Genomic DNA, 27,561 nt, shown 5'->3' on the forward strand with positions numbered 1-27,561 from the left:
ATATTATTTATAAATGATTAGTTCCACCTGTGCTTTTCGTCCTATGACAGTTCAAAATTCTGAGAAGTTAAAGATATGAGCTAATTTATTTAAACCGTGCATTATCGAAAATCTGATGAGCAGAAATCAGTAGCAGAGAAAAAGTCAAATACAAACATAAATGAAATATATTAGTTTATTACAATCTACAACATGGCATAATTCCTTTTATTGAAAAAGAAAATGCATTTTTATTGTACTCTAATGTACATGATACACAAAATAAAACATGAAACAATGTTTCTACAAGTACAGCAAAGGAGGCAATCGGCTCTTTTTAGGGCCTGTTCTGCTGTTTCAGATCCGTTCACTGTGATCACCACATTCTTGTTATATTTACAAAATAAAACATAAACCAGCTTAATAGATTATTGCGTTTGTGGTCAAAATATTCAATTGCCATTGGCCAAAAATGCGTCTCAATGGCAGGAATTGTAGAAAACACTTCTGATAAAGTAGGTGAGGTGAGCTATCATGTTGTGTAGCAGTAAGATACAGGATTACAATAAATATTTTACACATGAAATGACAATATTTTTCAAACAATGGCTGCTTACATTTAGTTTATTGGCTGCTTGAACAAACTGCTGTTCATTATTTATAATGTGAGAAAATTCCCTGATCCAACACTGAAGAGTTACACATCTACCCCAAAGTTATTATGTTATGTCTTTAATGAATAAGGTGTGGTCGAAATCGAGGAAATATGAGCTCAAGCATGGAAACAATATGGCACTTGGTCAATACTGATAGATGTTTCACCAACCACTTATCTCAGAATGGACGAGGGAGATGTGGCATTTCAGAAAGGAAATTCAAAAGACTCAAACTCACACATGATATGCACTGAATAGATAACATATTAATATATATATAGCATATATATATAATATATAGAATATGTCTTGTATGGAGTTGTAGCGCCTATTGCACAACCAACATTTCAGTACATATTCATGTCTGCTTCTTTTGCGACAGTTTAATTATTCAGTTGTTCACAGGCTAAGTAAATATTTAGTATCAGTGCACGACTGCACGTATGACTGCAGCAGTCATATCCGGGTATCTTTATTATGTGTACACCCATGTTAAATGCAAGTTTGCATAGTCTACTCCCTATTTATAATCAGTTTGATGAGTAAAAGCTGGCACCCCGAACCAAATCCATAGCGACTGAGTGCTTTCAATTCAAAAATATGAAAGCTCTATTATGTTAGATCAAAACCTTTGTTCCCCACTGTGTCCCCTTTCACAGATTTACACAAGTCACCTCCGAGAGTAGTTTTTCCCCTTGGAAAATAATTTCATTTATGTTTTGTTCCAGTAGAAAGTTTTACATCCTATGGGTGTGCACCCATAGGAGCTGCCCAAAGCTTACAGTACTTTGATATGCTTGAGTGTGTCAGTTCATATTCATGTACACCCAAATTGTAGTGGCATACATACAGTAAATATTCTAAAACATGTCCATGACCATGTGCCATCCCCTCAGTACATGTCCCTGTATATCTCTTGCAGAAGCGGATGCAGTGACGTGTCCTCAGTTGTTTTGATTTCCTGGACCAACTGAGCATGCTCCGTGACCAGCTCCCGGAGGTCAGCCAGTTTCTGCAGCAGTCTCGGGAAGAGGAAGTTGTTGTCCGGGTGGTTGGCCAGCAGGTGGAGCCGTAGTGCCTGAACAATGCTTTCCTGCAGCTGCTCCACTGGAGACACATCCACCAGCCCTGGGCGATCTGAAGGAAAAAGGGGTCAGATACAAATTAGTGACTATACACTAAATAGAAGAGACATAAATACATTTTAAATCTAATAATAGGAAACCAACTCAGATCTTCCTTATTTTCCTAAACCCTCTCACTATAAAATATAATTGATTATATAGGTTAGTTACCTCCGCAGCAGATAATGGCAGCCACAAAGAGTGCCAGGTCACTGTCGTCAAGCTCCAGGGAGTTAAAGCGTGTGGCAAACTGGAATTTGGGCTCCATCATGTCGCTAAATGGCCGCCGTAGGCTCTTGAGGAACTCTCTGGTGATAAAGCCTCCACCACGGGCCACCAGGAGGCCGTCTTTGTTCATGCAGGAGGCCAAGAGGGTGAAGAGGGCTTCGTAAACGCCATACTTCAACAGAGTCACCTGGGTGTGCAGGTAAGAAGGACACAGCATGACTTCGGTGTGATTTGAAACATCAGTGTTTTTTGTGTCCTTTTTCCACATTAAATTCCAACATAAACTCAAATCCATTCAAATTCAAATTCAAATCTGTGGGACTAATAAAGGTATTCTGATTCTGATTCTGATTAAGTAACATCCCACCTGATCGTTCAGATCCAGGTTCTGGAAACCTGGCACTGCCTTTGCGAACTCCGTCAGCTCCGTGACCGTCTCCACCGAGGTGCTCTGGCAGCAGTGGAAGAGCCTGGCTTCAGCCTCCCTCTGCTGGAGCTCCCCACACCCCAAGTCCAGAACCACCTGCCCTGCTTGAAGGCTGCTCTCGGGTTGGTCACCGTTAACCATATGGGCCGCTAACGTCCTCTCAGCCAGCTGGAACGTCTCCATGTCATGGATGATGAAAGGCTGCTGGGAAAGATAAGAGGAAAGAATGTTTGAAGGTGAGGATATCGATAAATCTGTATGGATACACAAGTATTTTTTTACCGGCTTGCTTGTCTTTCCAGTCAGTATGAGCCGAGCTTTCGCCTTGTTCATGTTGAAGTTCTTCATGTAGGCTTCGTGGATTTGCCCAACAAGAATGTTGTGGTCGACCAGCATGGGGCTTTCCACCCCTTTCTCCACCTTCTTGCTTTCTGCCTTTAGCTTTAGCTTCTCTGCCTGAGGCATGCGACCAAAGCGGATGGCTAGTGCAGAGAGACATTCATCATTAGCAACAGCTTTCAAACGGTAGGTGTGTTATTTTACAATCAGACTACACACAGAGACATCATAAATATCCTCCTACAGCAAACATGCATGCGTGCAGACAAGTATTTGCCCCCCCACTAATCTGTTCTCTTCCCCCTCCTCAGAGGACAACATGTCGTCCTCTCAGGTTTCCGACGCTGCCCTGGGGAGGCCATTGTAACGAACCCATTGACCCTTCAGCAGCGAGTGCAGATGACGGGCCAGATGTGGAGTTTATGGGCCTGTGTTTTGTCAATGTCAAGCACGCTTTGGCAGGAGGTTGTTCTATAAAAACCTAGTCAATGCAGAGCAAGTTGAACTGGAGCCAAATCATAGAAAGAAAAGTCCTGCTGTTACATACTAGGGATGGGAACGATTCATCGAATATTCAAAATTATTCAGGTATTCGAATATGAGTTATGAATATCTTTATTGTAATTTTGTTTTTGTTTTTTTTGGGAGGGGTGCCTAAGTTGATTATATATTATCAAATGGAATAATTCAATGTATACGACACTGCCATAGCTAAATGTGTTAGGTCTAAAGGTGTGTTTTGCTCCGCTCACCGGTCCCTCACAGCGGGCAGAGCTGCAGGTGCTGATCTCTCTCTCTCTCTCCGGTTATACTTCACTCGCGTTTATGTCCAAATCCATCAGCTCTAGCTAGTTCTAGCTAATGACATGGCTGCTGCCCCTCCCTACACGCAGATCACGCAGACTCAAACCTCATCTTATGCCCAAATTCCAGCTGAGAGGGTCTTCTCTACAGCTGGCCTGATTGTGAATCGCCTCCGCACCCGCCTCTCCCCTGAGCATGTAGACATGCTCATATTCTTAAATAAGAATGAGTATTGAATAGCTGCATTCTGTGCATAGGCCCTGTTATAGGTTGTTGATCTCTGTTGTAATAGGGTTACGTTACCCTAACCAGTTATGTTGTTCGTGTATGATCCCTCTTTAATTTAAAAACCAAGTTATGTTTTAAGCATGAAAGCTGTAGGCCTATAGCTGTCAACTGTTCAAACTGTGATCATCAGTTCAATACATTTGACAAATTCGACTTGGTTTCTATACTTATTTGAACATGTATTTATTTATTTTTCAAAAATTAATTAAATTATTTTTTTATTTTTTTATAGGATATGTACATTTCGGTTAATCGGTTAACCGTTTTTTTGGGGGTCGAATATTCAAATATACATTTGCTTTCAAATTCCCATCCCTATTACATAGCCTACTATGGTGTTGACTGAGAACGTGTTGAGAAATGTTTTATGTAACTGCATTCAGGACTAGTTCTTTTTGTTATATCAGTGTGTTCAAGTGGCTGCTAATGATTTCAGTATTTAAGCTAATATACACTTTTAGCAAGACTGTTACGAAATCTATTGTAATTTAAATTCATAATCAATAAAACACACTTTTGGCTGCTACTACTTAACAAATGTAAGCTAACGTTAGCTAGCTTTAGATAGTGCTGTGTCACTGAGCTAATTACAGTTAGCTAGTCGGTTTACTGACTTCATGACTCTTCTCTCTTTGAACTACTGTTGCACAACTTTTACCATTATTGACAACTATTCTGTGATTGTTACTTGGGGCTGGTATGTAGCAAAACGTTTAATAGCTTAGCTTCTAACTTGTGGTTCAGGCCTTACCATTGTGGGACATTCCCACAGAAAGGCACTTATGGAATCGGCAGTACTGGCACTTGTTGCGGTTCTTCTTCTGGATTTTGCAGTTGCGTTCACATTTATCATACTCCAGCTTTAACCGGATGGTTCTCCGGAAGAAACCCTGGTTGAAAGAAGGACATATATTGTAGCCATCAACTTCAGTCATCATTTGAAGAATAGTGATGATGTTTTGAGTACTAAAAAAAAAGCCCAGTGTCCTGATGTCTTAAAGCACCGTTCAGCTTTGAATTCAACCTTGTTATACTTGCTTGTGTAGTAGTTATTACTTATATTATTTAAGAAACATCTAACTATCATTCTATGTCACCATATGTCCGACACCTATATCTGCAGCACCTTGTGATACATTGCATGCATTGTACATTTTAAGCCCTGGTAGAACCACTGTTACATAACATTATGGTTGGATGTATAGTGGAATAATGTCTATATTTAAAAGAGAGACATTCCAAGGTCTCAAGGTGAATAATAAACTGTAACCTTTCTGAAGGACAACTCTGATTGGACAAGACATCCTGCAGCCCTCTGACACATGGAGATGAATGCCAACACATGCTAACACATGTCACACATGTACCTAAACATATGATCCTTTGACACTGTCATATACCTATGTGTGCATGACTTACATTTCAGACAGGACATTACTCATCCCAGCAGGGGATATTGCTTTTCTGGATACCTGGACCCACATGGTCACGTAATATATTATTAAAAAGGGGTTATTATTTGGGATACATCACTATTCTTTGTAATTTTAAACTACAAATAAATCAAATTTTATGGGAGCAATTTTCATGACTACACAGCAGGGGGAAATTACATTAAAAGTAATCAAAAATACATAATAAAAACAACAGAACTACACACAGGAAAAAAACAGATGTGTAGGTTTAAAGCATGCATGTCTTTCCATGTCTGTATGGACATAAGCAGGACATATACCTGTGAGTAACAAGACTAAACACCTAAAAACAGAGATGTATTGTGCAACACCAAAAGAGAAGTTTGAACTGGTGCACTATTCAAAGCAACTGTGTAATAGCAGGTAGAGGGGATTTCCTTTCTTTGCGTCACATACAAATGTCATACCCTCATTACCACTGAGTTAATCCCTCGCACCACAGCAGCACATTCCATTCACATTCCCACTATTGAGCGCTCGTCTCTTAAAGCGAGGTGTTGAATGTGATACGCAGAGACAGTCGAGCATGGAAAACGTGAACGGCTACATATCACAAGCCAGGTTTTTCCATGATGGCGCAATAACTTCAGTTTGGGAACAGAGTACTGTCAAAATACACCTCTTACATGAGCAGCGTCTAACAGCTTTGACGTCATTATGACACAGAGGCCTAGTTTTGCTTTGTGTGCAACTGAAAGATAATTTTTCAAAACCTACACAGAGGAAAGTAACGTTTTCCAACAAGTGTCCATCTCTGATGTCTCCTCTGGATCATAGTGATATTGAAGGCACAGTGCCAGTCCAGAGGAGTGAAAAAAACAGATTAAAGCAGGCAAGGTCACAAGTTAAAAAGTCATGCAAAAATAGCAAACAATGGCTCAGATTAGCAGCAACAACATGCCGTCGGCTTACAGAGGAATGAGACTACTACAAGCTCACATGACTTGAGTCTCAGTTGCAAAATGGTCTCATTGCCACTGTCTTCTGACATTATTGTAAAGAATATAGTACATGTAAAGTATATATAGTCTTTCGGACACTGAAACCACTGAAATCACTACAGAAACACAAACACTTAGAACCCATTTACACGGGAACGCAAACGAAACGCAAACGAACCGAATTCGATATCAAAAAAGTCTTCCGTTCACACGGATACGGCTCAATAAACGTGTCCCTTCACACGAAACCGCTCGACCCGCTGTAGTACATATGCCGGGCCTGTAAGTGGCGCTGTACTTCCGCCACAAAATACACCAAAAGCGAAGACCCCCGAGCATGGTTGCCATGGTTGCCTGGTTGCCCTTCTGTTTATTCTCCGCGGTGGATTTAGCAACATGTAGTTCTCCATGTCCACTTGATGCTGATGGTTGTGGTAGAGGAGCTGTAGATTTTGCACTAACATCTGTAGCATGGTCAGTAGCAGTAGCAGTAGCAGTAGCTACTGACAGTATACGGACCATGCTACAGCAGTGAGCAGCAGAGGTGGGGAGAGGCGGGGCTATGGCTTCATCGTTATCAGGAAAATGATCGTATAGGACGTACACACAGAGCCGTTTGCCCCCCCAGAGCGTTACGTCCGCAGATCTATCCACCTTGGGACCCGTTATCGTTTGAGGGGTCTGTTTCCGCAGTTCCGTTACGGCCTCGTGTGAACGAACGGGCTATACGAAAGAGAAAAGTAGCGGATAACAGCACATTAAATAAAACATCCAAACACTCACAACCCTGCCATACTCTAATAAAAACTTGTTTGGGTGACACTTTTAAAAAGGCAAACTCATGCTTGTTATACAAAGTCATCCATGACTAAGCTTCTTTGCTACTAAAAACCCATATCAACAGAAGAACTGATACTAATCGTGTCACAAGGGCCTCTATTTGTTTTTTTCAGCTGCGGTAAAGTCCCTTTGGCCAGTCAGCCTGCTCTGTCAGAGGTTCAAGAGAGTGTTATGTAATTCCAATTCCCATCCGACAACCAGTAACCAATGAAACCAAAAAGATGATTCATACATAAACCAGGGCTGCCAACATTTGAGTTCAGCTTGGAGTGAGATTTTTTTTTTGGTGAACCGAAAAAAGAAACGTTCATGTGTGCAGTGTTACAAATGTATTGAACATGTACAAACTAGGGTTTCCCATTAATGTACTGGGCGCTACAGTGGAATACGCACATACACAGTGTACCCGCGACTCTTACAATGAAGGCTCGATAATCAGCTCACAGCATATAAAATGGCATATAGGTGTAAGCAGAGGTAAAGTGCTATTTTATAAGTGGGGGGGGGTCCTCACCTCCGGGGGGTCCGGATTTTTTTTTAAATATTGAAGTTAAATGCATCAACCTGGTGCATTTTGAGAGCAAAATGAATGTATGGATGCATCTCTCAACATCCATTTGAAACAGAACTGTAAACAGATTTTCTTTTTCTTTACGGATATTTTACAAATCACTCTCCTTTTAAACTTTATTCTTGTTTTACTGTCATATAGTATTTCATAACTGTTTTTCTTTAGTCTCATAAATGGTGACCAAAACGTTTGAGACCCACTGAGATAACTAGACTAAAGTGAACTATCTAAACACTCAGAGAGTCCCTTACCTCACTGAGCTGTAGTTATCTCTCTCAGTCTGACAGGACAGAGCTATCCATCTCCTTGTTTTAGAAACAGCTTCTAATATCCGTTAGCGCAGCTAGCTAACCAGATGCTAACAACAACAATGCAAATAGTGAGTTTGGTAGAAATATACTGTATAATAGTAAAGTTATTTAAGATAATGCCATATTTATTGAAGATTTACATTATAAATATTCCCCAAAATTATTCAAAAGCATATTCTTCCAAACTCCTTGCTGTAGTATGACCACCAGGAGACTATTGATGTGTGTGGTGAGTTTGGTAGTAATAAGCTGTATAATAGTGATTGAATATTATTGTATTCTCTTTTTTCGGAGTTGCACTTTGCAGACGGTCCCTGAGCACTCGTTTCTTCTCCGGCTGCGGATAGAGACCAATAATGTGTCCAGCTCGGAGGACGGCGCGTATTGGCTTTTTTTAATCAAAATGTGATTGTAGTTCGTTGTCAACCTTACCACGGTACTTAGGAGACGTCATTTGTGTCTAAATAACGTTTTGTTCACAAGTTATTGATCCGTGAAATCAGAATCTCCCAATATCGTTCCAACTTTACTGAACTAAGCCAGAAGACCGTCTCATTTCGTAGACCGCTCGGTTTGCTGTTCCTTCATTTTATTTTTATATTTATATACATTTATTTTGGACGAAAACTTAGCGTGAGGAAAGGCAAGTGTGGCGTGAGTGCGTGAGATATGGGTTAATTGCGTGACTCTCACGCTCAATGCGTGAGTGTTGGCAGCCCTGCATAAACATGTCAGCACAAAGCACCTTACTGCTTACTGCTTTTCCAACCTGTAAACTGTGTGCCCTATTTTTGCTTTTGCTCTGATGTATTTTAGGGTTCCTTTAAAACTGCATCACCCTTTTTTGTTTTAGCTTTGATGTGTTCTTTGATATCTTTAAAAATATATATTTGTTAACGAAATTCCTACAATCATCAAGTTAGTAATAAGTTATTATTTAGTAAAAAGCCAGGTTATGTGCCAGCAACAGCTTGATGTGTAAACAAGACAACTGTATGTGTGTGTGAGTGTGTGTTTTAACGTTACTCAGTTTGGCTCTGGGCCAAGCAGGGGAGAGGTGACAAGTCTACCAAGGCCGCCCTGTCCCCCACCTCACATGACCTGGCGGCGAGTCTCAGAAAATGTCCACTGCCCTCCAGGTCAGAGCTTTGGATGTGTTTGGGTGCGCGTGTGATGGTGCCGGCATTCTCACTTTGATATGTATAGTATGTCAGAATACGCACACAATACATATACTGCCTGTTTTATTAAGTCTAGTTACCAGCACTGTGAACCCGGAATACGAGTACCCCAAAGCTTTATGATAGAAATCTATAGTACGGGTCCCCAGCCCATAGAAACTGACGGATGCTATGTTGCATTATAGCCAGACAAAAAAAGCTTGGCCTATTTTGTGGGTTATTGAGGATGCTGAATCCATTTCTGACATCAGGATCCAAAATGTCAAACAGAAAAGGGACAATATTTGTACTCTCAGTGGGCTGATTTTGACAACCATGCCGGTATTGCAACCGTTGGATATAGAGAACAAAAGAAGAAAATTATTACCTCTACTGTCAAATGCCAGAGTCAGCGAAAACTTCAAAATAGACCAAAAATCCTTCAAAATCGGCCCAACAGAAGTACAAATATGGCCACAATCTGTTAAAACTGCCTCTCTAATGTCTCACCTTGCAGCCCTCGCAGGCGTGCACCCCGTAGTGGAAGCCCGAGGCCTTGTCAGAGCACACCCGGCACTCCAAGTTGAGGGGGCTGAAGTTCTCCTCCGGCCCCCCCGCTGCTCCACAACCCCCCGACGAAGGACTGGAGGCCGGGGTCAAAGTGTCTACAGCAAAACAACAAAGCAGAAATGAGACAGATGATTTCAATGAGCCACTTGAACAAATTAAATTGGAATTCAAACTTTTGGTCAACTTTTGGTAAAAATGTTTCACTAATTGGCCAGATGAAATATTTCTGTAATTGCAGATGCTGAATAAGGAGACTTCATACAGGTTGGCCAAAACCTTTAATATGTCTTACTTACACGCACCATATGTACTTTTCTGCCACTAGTGGTCTCTAAATCCAAAAAAATGACAAGAGACAAATAGACAGAGTTTGGTGGCTGTAAAGTGGTGTGGGACCATTGTTGGCGCGCAGGAGGTTTTTAAGGCAGGCCAACATATCCACAGTGGTCTAACATGTGCTACACTTGTTATTTTGATATATAAAGATCCAGATTTTGGGTGAAATGTGGGTGAAATAAATCACCATAGTAATTTTCGAAATATTAGGGCCTATATAAGCAGTTATTGTGACTATTAAAATGCGTAAAATGCTCCAAAAAGTAAAGACTGTCTGACTCAGTGATGTTTCTGCAGCTGTTCCCTCAGCGATGTTTTGTAAAGCAATGGTAGACATATCATCGAATACTTAAGGCCCTGACACACCAGGCAGTCACCAGAGAACTCGCCGACACCCAACACCGACAGTTCCATCGACGAGTTCTCCTGCGTCTTGGCCGTGTGTCGCACTGGAAATCACCGCAAAGACTTCAGCCGAGCACGTACGAACTGCGCATGCGTGAGTGGCAATAACTCTCCTTACCAGCAGGCGGCGGTAGTGTGTATTCGTCATTCAAAATAGGCAACAACCGGAAGACAGAGAAGAAGAACAGACTGATATAAACAAACAAATAGCGTGTGCGTTCCATTTTCACTCTCGTCCATCGAAAACATGTTTTAGAATATAAAAATACATGCATGATGAAATGAGCACATAAAGTGCAGACATACTATAAAATCACAGTTAATAGACCTGCATCTGATGATCGCAGTGTTGTGGCGGGTGTGTAGTTTATTGAGTCAGCAATGTAATAATGGCCACTTCTTGCTAAATTTACGATGAGATGAAAAACCGGACTTGACCAAACAAATCACGGAGCTCTCAGCAGAGGACAGCCGGGGACGCTCCCGCCGATATCAGAGATGTCCCTGCTATGTGTGTGAGGTAAGAGAGGACATTTAAGGGCTATGTTTGATGTCTTTAAGTATCACCTGCTGGTGTTTAGCTGCTGTCCTGTGCCTTAAATCGTTTGTTTACGTCCCTCACTTCCGTTTCGCTTCTCATTTGCTAGCTGAACAGCTGATCAGAGTGGTTTCTTGGCCCGATAGCTTGTGTCCGACACCCGGCCGATTCAACATGTTGAATCGGCCGGGTGTCGACCGTGAAAGGCCAAATAAGGCGTGTCACGGCCGAGGGTTCGGGACACACCAAATTGACTTTGGGCGACAAGGAACCCGTTGTCGCCAAACAACGCAAGACGGCCGATATCGGCCTGGTGTGTAGGGGCCTTACTGAGCTGGAGGGCAAGGGTGGGGGCTGTGACAACTGTAATCTTCCACTCAGGAGGTGCAGAAAAACTCATAATAAGGTGAGTGATGTCTGTATTGTAGTCTTTTGTACTGATCATCATTGATATCTGTTGTATTGGCCAAAATGCTTATGTTAATAAATACTGAGATGAAACTGAATGATTTCTTTAACTTATCAGTCTAATACAAACAGCAAAATATAACACAAACTATTATTGGGAATACAGTATAATGTTCTAAAAAGTGGCCATAAGAGTACATTAAAGGGTCCCAAATATGCATTTTGGAGTTTGCCCTTTCCTGTACTGTGTTATTTAGGTTTTGGTGCATGTAAATAGTCTGCAAAGGCTAAAATGCCTTTCAATACCTGGAACGTCTGACTCTCACTTCTATTGGCTAGCGCTCCAACACCTTGTACGTGATAGGCTTATCGGAGGGACATTTCTAAGCAGTTGACCAATCACAACAGAGCCGGCCAGCTAACCAATCAGAGCAGACTGGGCTCTGGTTTCAGACAGAGGGTGAAAAGAGGTGCTGCAGCACAGGCAGTATGAGAAAAATAAAGAGCTTTTTGAACATTAAAGCATGGAAACATGTCACAGTAGAGACACTACATACTAATATGAAGCTGAAAAAGGAGAAGAATAGGCCCCTTTAAAGAATATGAGTTGATGTAGAACTGTAATTTTTTCAAGTGCTGCTCAGGAATTTAGAGACAACATCATGGTGGTGACAGAGAGAGAGGTATTTCATCTTCTGTTATCAGGCACACAGTGTTTTACCTCTTTAGTGAACTTACATGTGGAGCCTAAAAGGTCAGAAGGTCAGAGTTGTTCTGTTTTAACATGACAGTTCATGTACTTCATGACAATTTATTTCAACCACATGGCTGCTCAGCCACTCACCAAGTGCGATGGAGCTCTCAGACCCCGAGCTAGTGCTCTGGTACACGGGGAAATCGAATCCCAGCGTGTCGTCACCGATGGACTGGGAGATGTCACGGAGATCCTCCATCAGGTCTCCACACAGCGGACTGTCCAGCAGGGAATCCCCCAGTGGGGACGGGGGGCTAAAGAGATCCCCTGCCATGGTGGAGATCAAGCCAAACCTGGGAGGAACAACCCCTCACTCACCAGACTGTGATAAGAGGGGGGAGAGAATTAGGTTGAGGACAGTGGTTGATCACGAGGAATCCTGAAAAAGCCATGAGATTGGTTGTGAGTACGCAAAACACCCAGCTCTGAAAAAGATAGGGAAGCCTTTCAACAAAAACCTGATGCCATGTTTGCAAACGACCAAAAACCACTTTAAATTATTGTTATTATTAGGACTTTTCTTTCACATCAAACAAGCTTTTTACAAATCCAGAAAAATTGAGATTTTTGCTATTCACAGTGTGGATGAATAAAAAGGCCAGTCTCACATTTTAGTATCGATTAAGGTTTGGGGAGGTATGATGATTCATAATGACAGCTGCTAGGACATTTCCCCAGACCATTAGATCATTTTTGGCAATATTTAAAACCAATGACTGCTAAATGGCAATATTGACTTTGATTTAAAAAAAAAAAACTGATTAGTTATATATTTCATTTACATAACCTGGCAATTTTTTTGTTTTTCAATAGATTTCCCCCCAAAATGTGTTATATTTATCCATATTTCTCATTCTCAAAAGCATTTTGGCAGACAATAAAGACTCCAACATACACTTGTAAAAGTATTCTTAGAAAATGTTTCATTTTTTAGCTTATTTATTGATTTAAAATGTTTTCCAAATGACACCGTTTTTTTCTATCCCGTAACATAAATGCATAACAAGGTTGAGGTAAAATCAAGTCAAAATCTGACATGTTTCAGGAACTGGCCATGTAACTAAAAGACACTTCATACTTTCAAGATTTCAAACCTTTTTGTGTATCTTAAACTTTAGTTCACCACTATCTTATTTCAGTTTACTTTTTTGACGAGAAAGCATGATAGATTTAGATTACAAGTTAACCTGAGATGACATATTACAAAACGAAGTAACCCCAAATTGCCATGAAGAATAAAAGACTACTCACTGACATCAGACCTGCCATGCAGTGGAGACAGAGGTAAGTTAATAATGTGAAGGTGCTTGTTTAACAAGTGAACCATGCCCATAGAGTCAGCAGAGCCTCATTATTCACAGATTACATTCCAGCCTGCCCAGCCAAGGTAAACATCAGAAACTCAGATTTATTAACCAACTCCATGATGCTGCTCCAGAGACTAGATGCTGTGCATCGCAGCTTTGGGATACTTTCTCTCTGTTAAATTACTTTCAACAAAGAATAAAGTGTCTTTCTATGACACTGCCTGTCTGTGCTCTCGCAGTGGATCTTAAAGTATGTGTGGGAGGGAGTTTGGTGGAGCTCCCAGCTGCTCACAGCGGGGTAAAGGACATCTGTTTGAGCCATCCCACAACATCATAGCAGCATTGCTCATGTCCTATAACGCTCCCTTCAACTTCCAGTAACTCGCGGCAGATGTTTCTGTTGTTGTTCTATGGATTGCTGATCTATGTTCAATTCCAACAAAGTTATACCATTCAAGCAGCCGGAAGTCCATGTAAAATCTCAGTTTACACAGCTGCATGTATCTGTAAAGCTCTATGATATTGTGCAACTCGTTGAAATAATGATTGAACACAACAATTTGTCAATATTCTGTCTTTCTGTGAATGCTGGTCAGACTCTGAGAACGTGATCAATCCTAGCGTGCTTGTTTTTGTTTATCTAGTCTCTGGGTTGCAGAATTTCAGGACATGGGTCCGGACAGTAAGATGTGTAATATTTAGTGAGTTTAGGCTCATAGTTACAAAATATTGTATACCTCATAAATTGAGGCAGCTGTTAAAAAATTGTTATATTTGTACCTCAGTGCATTGAGTCTATCTTCCGTAAATAAACAGTTGTTTTCCTGGCATCTGTGGTCATGGTATTTCCACGTACATCACCGAAAGAATACACTTGTATAGAAAATAGTAAGTAAGAACCAAATATGCGTAATGTATCTAAATGTGTGCAATGTTTTCAAAATATGTCAGATCTGAACTCACCACAAGACTTCCACATCTGGATTTCACAATTGAACTGTATTTATATCTGGATTTTGTGCGACCAAGGCAAGGCAAATACAATAGTTTGTCATATTTAGTGCACAGAGGTTTAGGAAAGAGAAACAAAAGTGCATAAAACTTGTTTCCAAAGGGTTTATGGATAAAGTAGGTCAGAAATGTTAAAGTCCTTTCAATGATGTATACACAACAAGCAGTACCTTAAACTGATTATATAACTAACGGTTAGCCAATGCGGAGACCCTATAATCTGGGAAATCTGTTCCGCTTTATTGGTCTTTGTATGAACTCTGAAGCTGCTTTGGTGCTTTCTTGAAGAGTCCCTCAGGATGAAGACATGCAATAGTTTTCTAAATCCTGTTTGGACAAGCACCCTCAAAGTCTTGCTAAAATCTCAAGGTGATCGGAGGCGTGTGGCGCAGTGGATAGAGCGTTGGTGTTCGGATCAGGGGAACACAGGTTCAAACCCCACTGCAGTCAGCATGTCGTTGTGTCCCTGGGCAAGACACTTCACCCCAAATTGCTCCTGTGGGGATTGTCCACAGTATTGAGTATGTAAGTCGCTTTAGATAAAAGCGTCTAACAAGTAACATGTAATGTAATGTAATGTAATGTAATCTAAGGTGGAGCCCTGAGGAACCCCACATGTCATAGAATATCGCTTAGATATGTGTCTGACAATCATTTGCGGCTTAAAGCTAAAAAGTTGCTGGTAGACCAAACTTTTGCTTGAGATGACAGATTTGAATAGGTCTTAAGTTGTTAAATACAGGCAGTTTTTAGTGTCTAAGGGGAGAAGCCTGATTGGAAGGTTAACTATTCTCAGCATCTTCAATATCTGCCGCCAACAGTTAAACAACAATGGTTTGTCTGATGCTTTGACTTTTATCCCTAAAGAAAAGAAAAACAAACTCCTTGCGTTCTTCAATAGTCAGTCTTTTAACAGAGTGAAGTGAAGTTGTTATTTCTTCCCACCATTCATGCTCAGCCTTTCTGCTCTCTCTTTTCTGGATTTTGACAGCTGCAGCATCTCTGCATGGTGCTTTCTGTTTGCCAGACATTCTTTACATCCCGTATGGTGCTACACTATCAATGGCATGCAATTTTAGAGTTACAACAGCAAGGTTTTTGATCGATATAATAACTCTAAACTACGCCTGTCTACAGTGAAACTTAAAATAAAACTGCTAAAACAAGTTAGTTAGTTGACGGCAACTCACCTTTTTCATTCACATTATACAGCTTTGATGCAACTACGTCCTCAACTAACTCTTAACTGATATGACTCTATTGTTTGATCTTGATGACTTTGGCCCAGCCCACGTTTCCCTCACACCTTAAAAGACATTGTGTTTTAACTCCCAGAGGAACTGTATTCCTGCAGTGTTGTTCTATCTATAGTTCAACAGGAAACTCAATGGACAGAGAGCAGTCAGCTGCACCCAACAACAACATGTTAGCAGATGACAAAGAGGATACAAGAGACCCACTCTCACAACAACTTTGATTTAAAAAAGGACAACATGGTGATCTAACAGCCTCTACTGTGTACGAATCAGATGTGTTGACCTTTGTAAGACCTCTGACGTCTCTGCAACCAACAAGGTCATCCATGTGCCTCAAACAAAATAAGAGGAAACTCAAAACAAACTCATACATCTTGTTAACTTGTGACTCTGCTGCACAGACAAGTGTATGGAAATATACTGCTGGCTGAAAGGGGAATTCATAGACAACACAAAAATAAGAATTAAGCATGTATTTAACACCATGTGGGAGTATGGGTTTATTAGAAAAGCAGGTGCAGGCTTAACTATTCAGTACATTTAAGGGGGGGGGACTCACTCGCCACATGCAGCATACTGAGAACAAAAGCATGCATTCCTCTTTATTTTAGGGTTAGGAAGCAGCTGAAGTACGAGATATTATCCACTTTCTACTCTTAAAAGTTAGTCAACTCTTATAAAACAACAGGCATGTAAACTGAATCAGATTACATAACAGCACAGTTGTATAAAGCGTGTTCATTACCTCAGAGGCTGCTATCCGGAGCATTTCCCAACGCTACTGCCGGGATGGACACCTCGGTCCCGTGACAATCCGACGCCCTGATCCCGGTCGGCTCTGGTGTTTAAGGTATGTCGCCTCGCTGCGTGCCGCTGTGAAACCTCCGCTTATTCTGCAGGAAATAACGTAGAGACGGATGGCGACACGCTGCGCACACCCCCTGACACACCTAGGGTTTCAGCCAATGGGAACGCAGGGATTTGAAAACGGACCACTTTTTGTATTGTTATTTTTTTATTCACTTCCTGGGGGCTCGGGACGTCACGGGTCAGGGTGGAATCTGTTTTATAACTAATAATAATAATATAATATAATAATGTATTGTAGAATGTTTCGGTATGAGGTAGAATTTTTTTTTTAAGAAAAACGAGACAAAAAGTACAACTCCAGGACAGAGATTTATTTTTTTGGTACAGTGTAATTTTATTTTTAGGGAAATGTAATATTCATAAAAAAAGATGGGCCTACTCCAAATCAAATACATTTGTGTTACTAATTTTATTTTTGCCAAAATGTCACATTCACAAGAACAAAATAATTGACTAAACCAGATTTTGCACATTTTTATTTAGGATTACAACATGGCACCACTATTAAACATATTAAAAACAAGAAGGCAACCAAAACCAAATGTGTGTTTGACAAAAGTTTTACTTGAAATGTAACCTATTGTCTTAATCACACTTTTCTTTATTTCTTATTTGTTTCACTCTGTAAATGTACCTGTGTACTCCTGATGTCAATATTTTGTGTGTATAATGTTTCATGTACAGTACATATATATTTTTTGGAATAAAGGGAAAAAAAAGTGTGAGTGTGGTGCAGCTTATTATATGTTCAGATACTGAGGTTTTTATGATCCATATTTAAATATGAGTATATTCCTCGGTAAGGTTGAGAATATATGCTCAAATAAACACATTAGGGATTGCATATAAAGTGTGATTCTCCTCCCAGGAAGATCCTTCTGGGCTTCACTTCATGGAGGAATCAATTGGAAACAATATGTGCATGTTGAACAGATGTTGACCCAATAATAAAGTTAAGGAGGTTTATTGTAACATTTGACAGGTAATATATCCTGCAAAAAGACACTAGAAAGATTTCAAATTGATATTGAATATGAGTTTTGGATTGGATAACGACGTGTACTATATTAGATACAGATATGTTTTCTTTGTATAGTCAATCTTAATTATGAGATATTTAACATTCATAGAAACAGATGGACTGGCTCCAAACCAAGTTCTGGACACTTACTATAGTAATATGGCATTACTATCAAAATCATCAGAAATAAAAAGGAAACAGCAAAGTCAATTCACCTTTTACTTGTACCATAATATAAACAGTTTTGTGTAAAATGTATAATGTTTATACTAAGTTAATGAGCCACTGTAAATCACTTACTGCTACTTGGAGAGGTCCCAGTTCACCTCCTGACCTGCCGTGGTGCCCTTGAGCAAGGCACCGGACACCCCCCTCACTCCCCGGGCGCTGTACAACAGCTGCCCACTGCTCCTAGTACTATACTCCTGGTACTAGGATGGGTTAAACGCAGAGAACACATTTCACTGTGTGTGCTGTGTGCTCTGCATGTGTGACCATTAAAGAGGGTTTCATCCCTTCCAATTCTTCTTAAAAAACGTGTTTAAAGATCAAATGTCAGACATGTGGCCTTCTGCTACCTGTTGAATGTCATACATTACATTTATATAGTAGGTTGTGTTGGTAGTCTAGTATCCCATGGATGTGTTAAACATGCAGTAGAACATGAAAACCTTATCCACAATATTGCATATTCATGGACACTTCAGTCTAACAATGATGGTACAAACACGTAATAAAATCTTGTTTTTTTTTTAATACTGATGGTATGGTCAGGGTTCATACACTTTTTCACCAATGATTTTCAATGACTTTTCCATGACTTCTCCATGACCTTTACCTAATTTTCCATGACCAAAAACATTACTCTTTCTCAGCGGTACCACTGAAAATTGTTTATTTTAACATGGAACAGGAAAATAAGGTCTGCATATGAAACATGTTGTGCCTATCTAAAACAAATCAAATAGGCTTACTAACTTCTACACGCTAAAGCAACTCAAATCTCTCACCAGCAAAATACCTCGTCAGTTAAATGCCATTTTATGTTTCATTACTATACGATACAGTATGTATTATCATTATAGTAATACTATTTCGGCGATTAGATAAAATATAAATTATATTTGATGCAACTTTAGTTACATTTCCAAAACTTTGGGAAAAATATTGTTTTCCATAACTTTTCCAGAACCTGGAATTAGCATTTTGAATTTCCATGACTTTTCCAGGTTTTTAATGACCGTAAGAACCCTGTATGGTATGCATTTGCCTGCCGTTTTCTTTGTATTTATGTATAGTTGTATATACGCATTGCCAAGTATCACCCCTTTATGTTTACAAGTGGACAATGAAAGTAGATTATTCTTCTCATTAGAATTTCAAACATCCCCAGTTTAACACGTACCATCTAGCGCCATCTACTGTGTGTGTGTGTGTGTGTGTGCTCAATGTGTCCATCCTGAGAAGAGACTGTCTGTAGGGATTTAGCCGTAACGTTTTGCTGTTGACTTCCACAGGATAGCTCAGTGATTCACAGACAAATGGGAGGGTTATAATTTATGATTTGTCTCTCAGAGGGTCTCTTGTTGCATCTGAGGGGAAACACACTCTCATGTGTTCTGAATTAGAGACAGTCTTGCACACTCCCTTTAATTAGGTTAAATACACAGTTTGAACAAGATAAAGAAGAAGTTTGGGTTGTGGTACAAACGCTGGATATTGGTCTTGGCTCAAGTGAAGTTGGCAAATTTCTTCCTGAATTTTGAAGCTTGAAATGGTTTTCTGGACATTTATTTTCCTTTAATTCAGTAAATCTGAAAAGGAGATATAACAAATATTCCAACACAAAATTCCACAGAAAGAATCAGATTCCAGTCAATTATTAGTTTGTATGGTATTTCTCACCCAGTCTTTATTGATTTATGAAACAGTACAAGGATAAAACACATTTCAGAGATTTTTTAAGTAACGTATGTAGCTATGAAGTGCATCTTGTGATCTGGCACTACTCACCTGTTCACTGAGACCTTAGGAATCAAAGGCTGCTCTCTGTCAGTGAGCGAGGGTCTGCTGGGATGTGCTGCTGCCCTCCAGGGAAGGCAGTAGGTTGTACAGTTAGCTCCTGATGGGGTAAAATCACAACCCTGAAACCACACAACCTACTACCTCACCCTGTACGAACACCATGAGTCACACCCGGTCACTGTGTGAACGTAGACACGACTCCTGTGTTGCTATCACATAAATACAGCCAGGTTAGTGATGAGTTTAAATGACACGTCCTGCTAATGGACGTATTTTGTTCATGCATTTCAAATTCTAATGTACATTCCCAAAGATATTGATATTGAAGTGACTGTTATTTTGTATATATTGATTGTTGCGTTTTTTATCTTAATGTGTGCATATGTGTAAATGTGTCTATTGATTGTGGATATAGGATATACATATTTTATACATATCTGTATATTGTATAATTGTATTTTTGTATTCGGGATTGTTGGAAACGTCATTTCGATCTCTCTGTCTGTACACACAAACTGAAAGATTGACATTAAAGTTGACTTTGATAATGACCACATTTAAAGTAACAGACTCCTAATCTTACATTTTAATAACAAAAACATGGTTAAAAACTCAAAAGAACTTTGATATTTCAGAGAAACACTAAAATCTGATAGCCTAATTGCTAATTGTACAATACAAAACATTAGGTACATATTCCTTATAACATAGTTGACATCCTATTATCTACTTCCTAAAAGTCTTATCATTTAGGGATAATCACCACATTTGTATATGTATAAAAACAGATTTCCATTTTTCCTTTTTGACGATGCCGATGATGATGCTGCCTTCACGGTCGCTTCAGGAAAGACAGTAAATTGTATAGTCATCTTACAGCTCGGGATTGACCCTAAAACTATACAACCTACTACCTCACCTCAAAGGATCGTTTATCTCCTGTCGGTGGTCCACCTGCAGGATTTGATGTCATAAAGATACACTTTTCTTTAGGGATACAATATGAAATAGATATCTGCTGATATTGCCTGTGAGCTGCAGTCAGAACAGCTACTAAGTGGGCATTTGAGTAGAGATGATCTTGTCAGGAGTAAATCCACATGCTCATGAATTATTACCTCTGCAGAGCAGCTCATGGTTTTGCTCTGGTTTGGTCCGACTGTTTGTCAGCAGGATTACGGGAAAAACTACTGGCTTAATTTTCAGGAATTTGGTGGAGGGGTGTAACACGGGCCAAGTAGGAACCCATTTAATTATACACAACCATTATGAGATTTCTTTTAGCTATGGGTTCATCGACACGATACTGTATCCACGTTATTTTACAAGATTTGAAACTGAATTTAGAAAAACTTCAGATGTTTTCAAAACTATTTCACACCTCTTTCTTACGTTTTTTTCTATGAATCTAAATTCAAATGTGTTTTATTTTGGTAAATAGGGTAAGTTGTTTATTAGTATTGTTTTTTAATTTAGTTAGTTAGTTAGAATACTTCCTGGATGTCTCTCCTCCTCAGGTGAGAGCGGTCTGTCGGCGCCTCCTCTCAGGTTTCCTCCGCCTGATGGAGACAAATGAGGGGAGAGAGTGAGCTGCTGCCGGGCGTTCGAGTCACACTTTCACCTCTCGTCTTACACATGAGAACCACGCAGCGCTCCACTGAACCTGCGCCCTGCAGATGAGCATCAGTCTGTACATGTGTTTGGATCAAAGTTCAGCTTGTGGTTGTTTTGGGGGAGTTTCCTAAAGAGAAACAGGGAGGTTTCTCCTGGAGCAGGGGCTGAGGGTCGGGGTCCAGTGTGCGGGTGTTTTATAGCAGGTGGTTTATCCCATTAACGACACACACATCTCTACAGGAGCTGCCTAATGTCCGGGCAGTGAGGTAAACAACAGACCTGCATCTTACTCCATTTTAAAATACTGTTTTAAAGGTCCCATGTCATGGCCATTTCTACTGATCATAATTCCATTGTCGAGGTATACTAGAATACATTTATATTGTGCAATGTTCCAAACTGACATTGGTTTCTCATACAGCATCTCTGTATAGTAGGCTATGTGTATTCACTCTCTGTCCTAAACGGCTTGTTGGAGCTCCTGCCCCCACCTCCCTGTGAGCCCAGTGTGCTCTGATTGGTCAGCTCGCCCACTCTGTTCTGATGAGTCCACCACCGTTACAGCGGAACAGCAGAGATTATGTGTTACAATGGCGTTTGTTAGCAACCACAAAATGACACCAGTAATGACAAACAGATGAGAATGCTGCGTGGGGTCTGGGTGCCGTGTTGGCATGCATAAAAACCTTCATAACACACAAGGGAACGGGTAATAACCGGAAAAGCATGACATGACCCCTTTAAAATAAAAACTGTTACTGGATGTGGATTAATATCTTGTGCATGCTTCTGAATTCATGTTAAGCTATTTGGAACTCTGCTTTTGCACCATGACATCAAGTCAAATTCCTCGTACGTGTCAACCTACCTGGTAATAAACTAGTTACTTTGCAGATTTAGGTTATGAATACAAAATATAAATTCATTATATATATAGTTATAGTTTAAACTACCCAGTAGTGTATAAAGTCATTCAAATTAACCCCACCTTTGCCAAGTGCAACATTGAAGTGATGAACACATTAATGCACCGATAATATTAATACATTTAATAAAGTCATTTAAATTACTGGTTAATTGTTCTTAAAATGGCTATTCTGCAAAACTTTTTTTTAAGTACAATTTTGAATGCCAGATTTTTACCTGTAACTGAGTATTTCTACACTGTTGCTATTTTTGCAGTTTTTCTTCAACCACTGGTTAAATAACAGCAAATTACAAGCAATATTTATAATCTTAATTTACCTCTGGTGGTATCGGATTAGATTTTGAAATGTATGTGATTCCTACCTTTGTCCTAAAACAATGTAGGTGTCAACAAGTGTCACAGTTTCTGCAGATAGTCCACAGACCTCGCTGCAAAAAATCTTAGTCGGAACTACTTTCTGCCCAGAATATAGTTCCTACATTAGCTCGTTATGAGGTTAATGCAGAGTAAGTGGTCATTTTATTCTTTACACCGGTTCGATTCCTACTGTGACTAATTAAAATGGTTTCTTTTCCAGGAGAACGCCGCATTCTGTACTGATTCAACAATAGGAATCTGTATCATGTATCTTTTAACCTTTTAAATAACTTGATGTTTTGAATTAAAGTGTTATCAGGGTAAATGCTATCTTTACTATAATGGTAACTAATGAGAGGTGTAACTGAAACACCCTGCAGCCATACGCTCGTCTGCCTGTCAAATCTTTTGACAGACGGCGCCACAAACTGTAAAACTGTGTTAAACTGTCAGAAATGATCCTTGAAATTATTTGAGATGAACCGCTCGACTCTTTGAAGTAAGTAAGAGCACCCTGTGTGCCTGGAGGATTGGCATAAAACTGTCAAAACAGCAAGTATAAATCAAAAGAAATTGGACTTTCTTTGGGGTAATTGAAACTTTTTATGTAACCGCAAACTCAGTCACATCACAGAGATATCAAATGAATTAAACGTGCGTCTAAAATGATTTATGTGCCTTGGATGTACATCTTATATAGCGTTAAATATGAGAACCACCCTCACTGTCAAGGCTCCTGCAGTTGACTGGAACCACCAACAGGTGTCATGTCTCCCCCAGTGTGTGTGGTGTGTGTGTGTGTGTGTGTGTGTGTGTGTGTGTGTGTGTGTGTGTGTGTGTGTGTGTGTGTGTGTGTGTGTGTGTGTGTGTGTGTGTGTGTGTGTGTGTGTGTGTGTGTGTGTGTGTGTGTGTGTGTGTGTGTGTGTGTGTGTGTGTGTGTGTGCAGAGCAGGACTCATCACAATGAGGCCTTTGTGTGTTTCCGGGTGCCAGCCGCTGTGCGCTGTGTACTGTTTCCCTCTAATCTTCATTTGACCTTTAGGCTGACGGCTTTTCTTTCCCCCTTTTTCCCCCCCGACTAATTTCCTTTGAGGAGATTAAGTTTGAGCCGCTAGCAGACTTACTGATTCAGAAGACATGACAGAACGCGTCGGAACCGGATTTTGATGGGACGTGTCACTCACTGTTTGTGTATGTGTACTAACGACAAACTAACTGTGTTGCGTGCCTGCAGGCCGCTGAATGAGGAAACCGAGGGACGCAGATCTGACCGATAGATTTCAGAATGATGTGGCATGCACACACAAACGGACTTAAACGCACCATTGAGTGTAAAGTAAATATATCCTTAGATTAAATTAAATATATTTTGAAATACAAGATTGTGGTTATACAAAATATAGAAAGTTCAAACTCACCTTGATTGTATCGTAATTCCCAAAGAATGAGGCTGCAAATGAAAGAGAAAAACAGACACGTAAATATAGTTATACTTACAGACATACACGTCTATACACACACACACTCACACACACACACACACACACACACACACACACACACACACACACGCCAAGGTGTCCGTGTAGCCCTCAGGTCATAAACCTGCCAAGCAGCTACTTGACTGTCTCATTAGAGCTGATGTTACACATGTTACAGTGATCACTGCTCAGAGAGCTGCTGCTGAATCACTGTTACTGATACTGTTACTGCCAATAAGAGATACATGTCTCAGAGAATAGCAGAAAATGACCAGTGGGATTTATTTTAAAGTAGTTTTTTCCATATTGAATATTTAAGATGTATTGAAATAGCCATTTCTTTTTTAGTAATCCAAGTTCTTAATATATATTGAAAATATAAAAGGTCATAATTGGAATAATTAAATAGGCATTAAATGAAGCTACAAATAATATCTAATTTATTTTTTATAGTTACAAATCATTTTCAATGCAATGTACACATTTTACATGAATTAATAGAGGTAGAGGTTCATCCCCCTACACACACACACACACACACACACACACACACACACACACACACACACACACACACACACACACACACACACACACACACACACACCACACACACACACACACACACACACACACACACACACACACACACACACACACACACACACACACACACACACACACACACATTAGAAGTAACATTTAAAGTTTTATAAATTGTAATTTGAGAAATTAATATATATATATATATATATATATATATGTATGTATCAATAAATATAAATAAATTACGCAAATATGCCTTGTGTTTTTGAGAGAAAAAAGAAATATAATAAAATAAACTATTTACTAATTCAACAATCCAATTTTATCATTTGAAACCAAGCCGTGTATTTTTGCGAATACATATGATATAAATAAACACACACACACATACATATATACATACATACACATACATACTACACAAGGACATCAACAAGTAGCTGAACACTTATATACTGATATGTTTGATTTTCCCGCAGACTTTTGTTTTTGCCTAATTAAAATTCTCCCCACAAAACAGAACCTTAAGACTGACACACACACACACACACACACGGAGTTATAACTGAAATGTAACTGAAATGAAGTTGCTCTTGATGCCAAATTGCCAAAGCGCTAGCAATAAAGATAGCTCTGTCTCACTTCATCTTTAAAATTGACATGCTCATCATGGCTGCGAGTGCTTGGAATAATAATCGATATTTGAGTGCGTGTGTGTGAGCCTTTTACAATGTGTCCTTTTCACAGCGAGTGTGTGTGCCTCTTTATTATACTCAAAAGCACCTATGTGTGTTTGAGTAAGACTGTGTGACCATCTGTAGTGCGAGCAGTGTGTGTGTGTGTGTGTGTGTGTGTGTGTGTGTGTGTGTGTGTGTGTGTGTGTGTGTGTGTGTGTGTGTGTGTGTGTGTGTGTGTGCTCAGAGGAGGAGGCTGTGCCCTGCACTCCTTGGGAGAGGCGTGGGAACCCCATTCATCTTAGGACCAGGGTTCATTGTGGGGTACATAGCATCAAATGTGTCTGGGTGTTTGCCTGTGTGTGTGTGTGTGTGTGTGTGTGTGTGTGTGTGTGTGTGTGTGTGTGTGTGTGTGTGTGTGTGTGTGTGTGTGTGTGTGTGTGTGTGTGTGTGTGTGCGGGCGGGCATGTGTGTCTGGTTCAAATGTTGTGTGATAGTCTTTATGTCAGCTTTCAAATGTCCTTTAGTTATGCAGTTTTCAAGTTTAAACAGTTTAAAAAAAAAATACACTTCTTTAGAAACCGGGCTCGCAGATTTACTGTTGAGCTAAAATCCAATAAGAGTGCAGGTTATCAGTGTGCAGCAACTTACTGCTAGTTTTACTTCAAAACATATATCTTATTATGTATTCCAAGGTCAAACAAGGTGGGTTTCGCTTTTCCTCTTGAGGCAAAGTCGTCTTTTAATACGTCCAATATTTTGAAGACATAAACTCCATGACTTTCTCGTTGTCCGTGACATAAATACAACTAAACCGTATAGACAAGGTGCTTTGAAACAAGTCCGTGTAAGAGGGAAAATAAACGATCGCCAGGTTCCGAGTTATAAATCGTGCATCAAAGCGTTTCTCCTAATTCTCGCCGCTTCTTTTATTTCTACAGTATGTGGGTGAGTTAGAGTTAGATGGAACAAAGTAGAAAAGCAAGAAATAGGAAAGTGCAGAACAGAAAGAAAGGTGCTTCCTTCATTTAATTCTGCTGCGGTCTTTACTGCTGCACCTTGCGAGCCGATTGGTGTTCAGCGATGACGTGTTTCTCTCCGAATGCTAACGTATTAACTCGTACTTGCACCGAAATGTAGAGTCTCGCGAGAGGGGTTCGTACGCAACGAATGCGGTTTCCTGCCAGCGTGACACGAATGGCGTAGCTCGCAGCAGAAGAACAAACCTGTCACAGGACGTGGGTGGGAGGACTCAAGCTTTCTGTGATGACTCACGCTGCCTCCACTCCTACCTATTGGTCAGGGGAGACACTGATGTGCTCGACATGAAGCCATATCTAAAGGCAATGTTGAAAATAATGCACAACATTTTAGTTAGCGCTTGTTTGGCGAAATGATTTACGGGATTTCATTAAAAGATGCCAAACTAGGTGGCATCAGCGAGGGGTGTGGCACGTTGAGTTTTTTTTAACGATGTAGAAAACACGATATAATTGAGACAAAATTAAAGCTGATATTCTTCCTGAGGGATGAAGCAGGTGTGATATTAATATTAATGACATTGCAACTTTTATTAATTCTTTATAAAGCATGACGCTCTATTCCGGTTCAATAACACATCCCAAATACTCCGCATGTAGGTTACATCGCTTTGTATTTAAATAAGTCTTAAAACCGTATATTCAAACTTAAGAGAAGCATTTTCTACTGTTTAAGTAATAAAGGAAAAAAACTACAGCCTTATACTTGAAGCTAATTAGTTATAAAGCATGTATATTAAAGCTACTGCAGCCACGTGTCAGCAATGAGCCATTTTCTCAGTTTATCCAACCGTTAAACCGTCTACGTGTTCGCTAAGAAAGGGTTTTAATGAGGAAAACTAGGAATCGATGTTAATAGTTTTCTGATAGCTAGGGAGCGAAAAGGGGACAGAGGGAGAGAGAGAGAGGGAGGGAGAGAGGGAGGGAAGTAGAGGGAGCGTGGTGGGGCTCGGCCTTGTGCAGCAGGCCTTGTCTGGCCCTCGGCCCAACATTACAGCACTAGTCCCTCTCTGCTCCCTCCAAAACCCTCTTTCTTTCACACTCACAAAAGGGCCGACCTGGAGAGAAAAGCTGCAGGTAGGAACGCAACGGAGGAGAGATTAGCTCTGTTTCCTCTGAAACCCAAAGCCCATGCCACGTTCCCCCCACCCCCCCCCCCCCCCGGGTTCACCTATATTTAGTGAAGCCTCATCCCTCTGGATAGTCATGAAGCCCTGAAGGAAACAACACCCAGACTTTGAACACAGCAACTTGGAGATCGGGTCAACCATCGCCGCG

At 40.2% G+C, this 27,561-nt stretch overlaps 1 protein-coding gene across 2 annotated transcripts; it reads right to left on the reverse strand.

The window, feature by feature from the left end:
- Positions 1–157: 157 nt before the first annotated feature.
- Positions 158–16,689, reverse strand: pparaa (peroxisome proliferator-activated receptor alpha a). 2 transcript variants are annotated; one of them, XM_034131441.1, is made up of 8 exons: positions 16,474–16,689; positions 12,245–12,476; positions 9,654–9,808; positions 4,597–4,735; positions 2,697–2,896; positions 2,355–2,615; positions 1,931–2,174; positions 158–1,772 (listed from the first exon to the last, which is right to left on the reverse strand). In XM_034131441.1, exons 2-8 carry the CDS (start codon positions 12,426–12,428, stop codon positions 1,528–1,530), a joined length of 1,428 nt encoding a protein of 475 aa, XP_033987332.1. In that variant the 5' UTR covers positions 12,429–12,476; positions 16,474–16,689; the 3' UTR covers positions 158–1,527. The 2 variants fall into 2 exon arrangements, with proteins under 2 accessions (XP_033987332.1, XP_033987331.1); XM_034131440.1 differs by having other exon boundaries at positions 2,355–2,618.
- Positions 16,690–27,561: the final 10,872 nt, after the last annotated feature.

Source organism: Trematomus bernacchii, unplaced genomic scaffold (assembly GCF_902827165.1).
Source record: "Trematomus bernacchii unplaced genomic scaffold, fTreBer1.1, whole genome shotgun sequence".
Classification (NCBI taxonomy): domain Eukaryota; kingdom Metazoa; phylum Chordata; class Actinopteri; order Perciformes; family Nototheniidae; genus Trematomus; species Trematomus bernacchii.

What these genes read in the sequence shown, in the direction of transcription:
- pparaa (XM_034131440.1), bottom strand. Translation starts at nt 12,428, where the DNA reads ATGGCAGGGGATCTCTTTAGCCCCCCGTCCCCACTGGGGGATTCCCTG. An exon ending in ACGCCTGCGAGGGCTGCAAG is followed by an intron (nt 4,736 to 9,653) that starts GTGAGACATTAG and finishes TCTTTCAACCAG; the next exon opens with GGTTTCTTCCGGAGAACCAT. An exon ending in ACCTGGATCTGAACGATCAG is followed by an intron (nt 2,175 to 2,354) that starts GTGGGATGTTAC and finishes CTGCACACCCAG; the next exon opens with GTGACTCTGTTGAAGTATGG.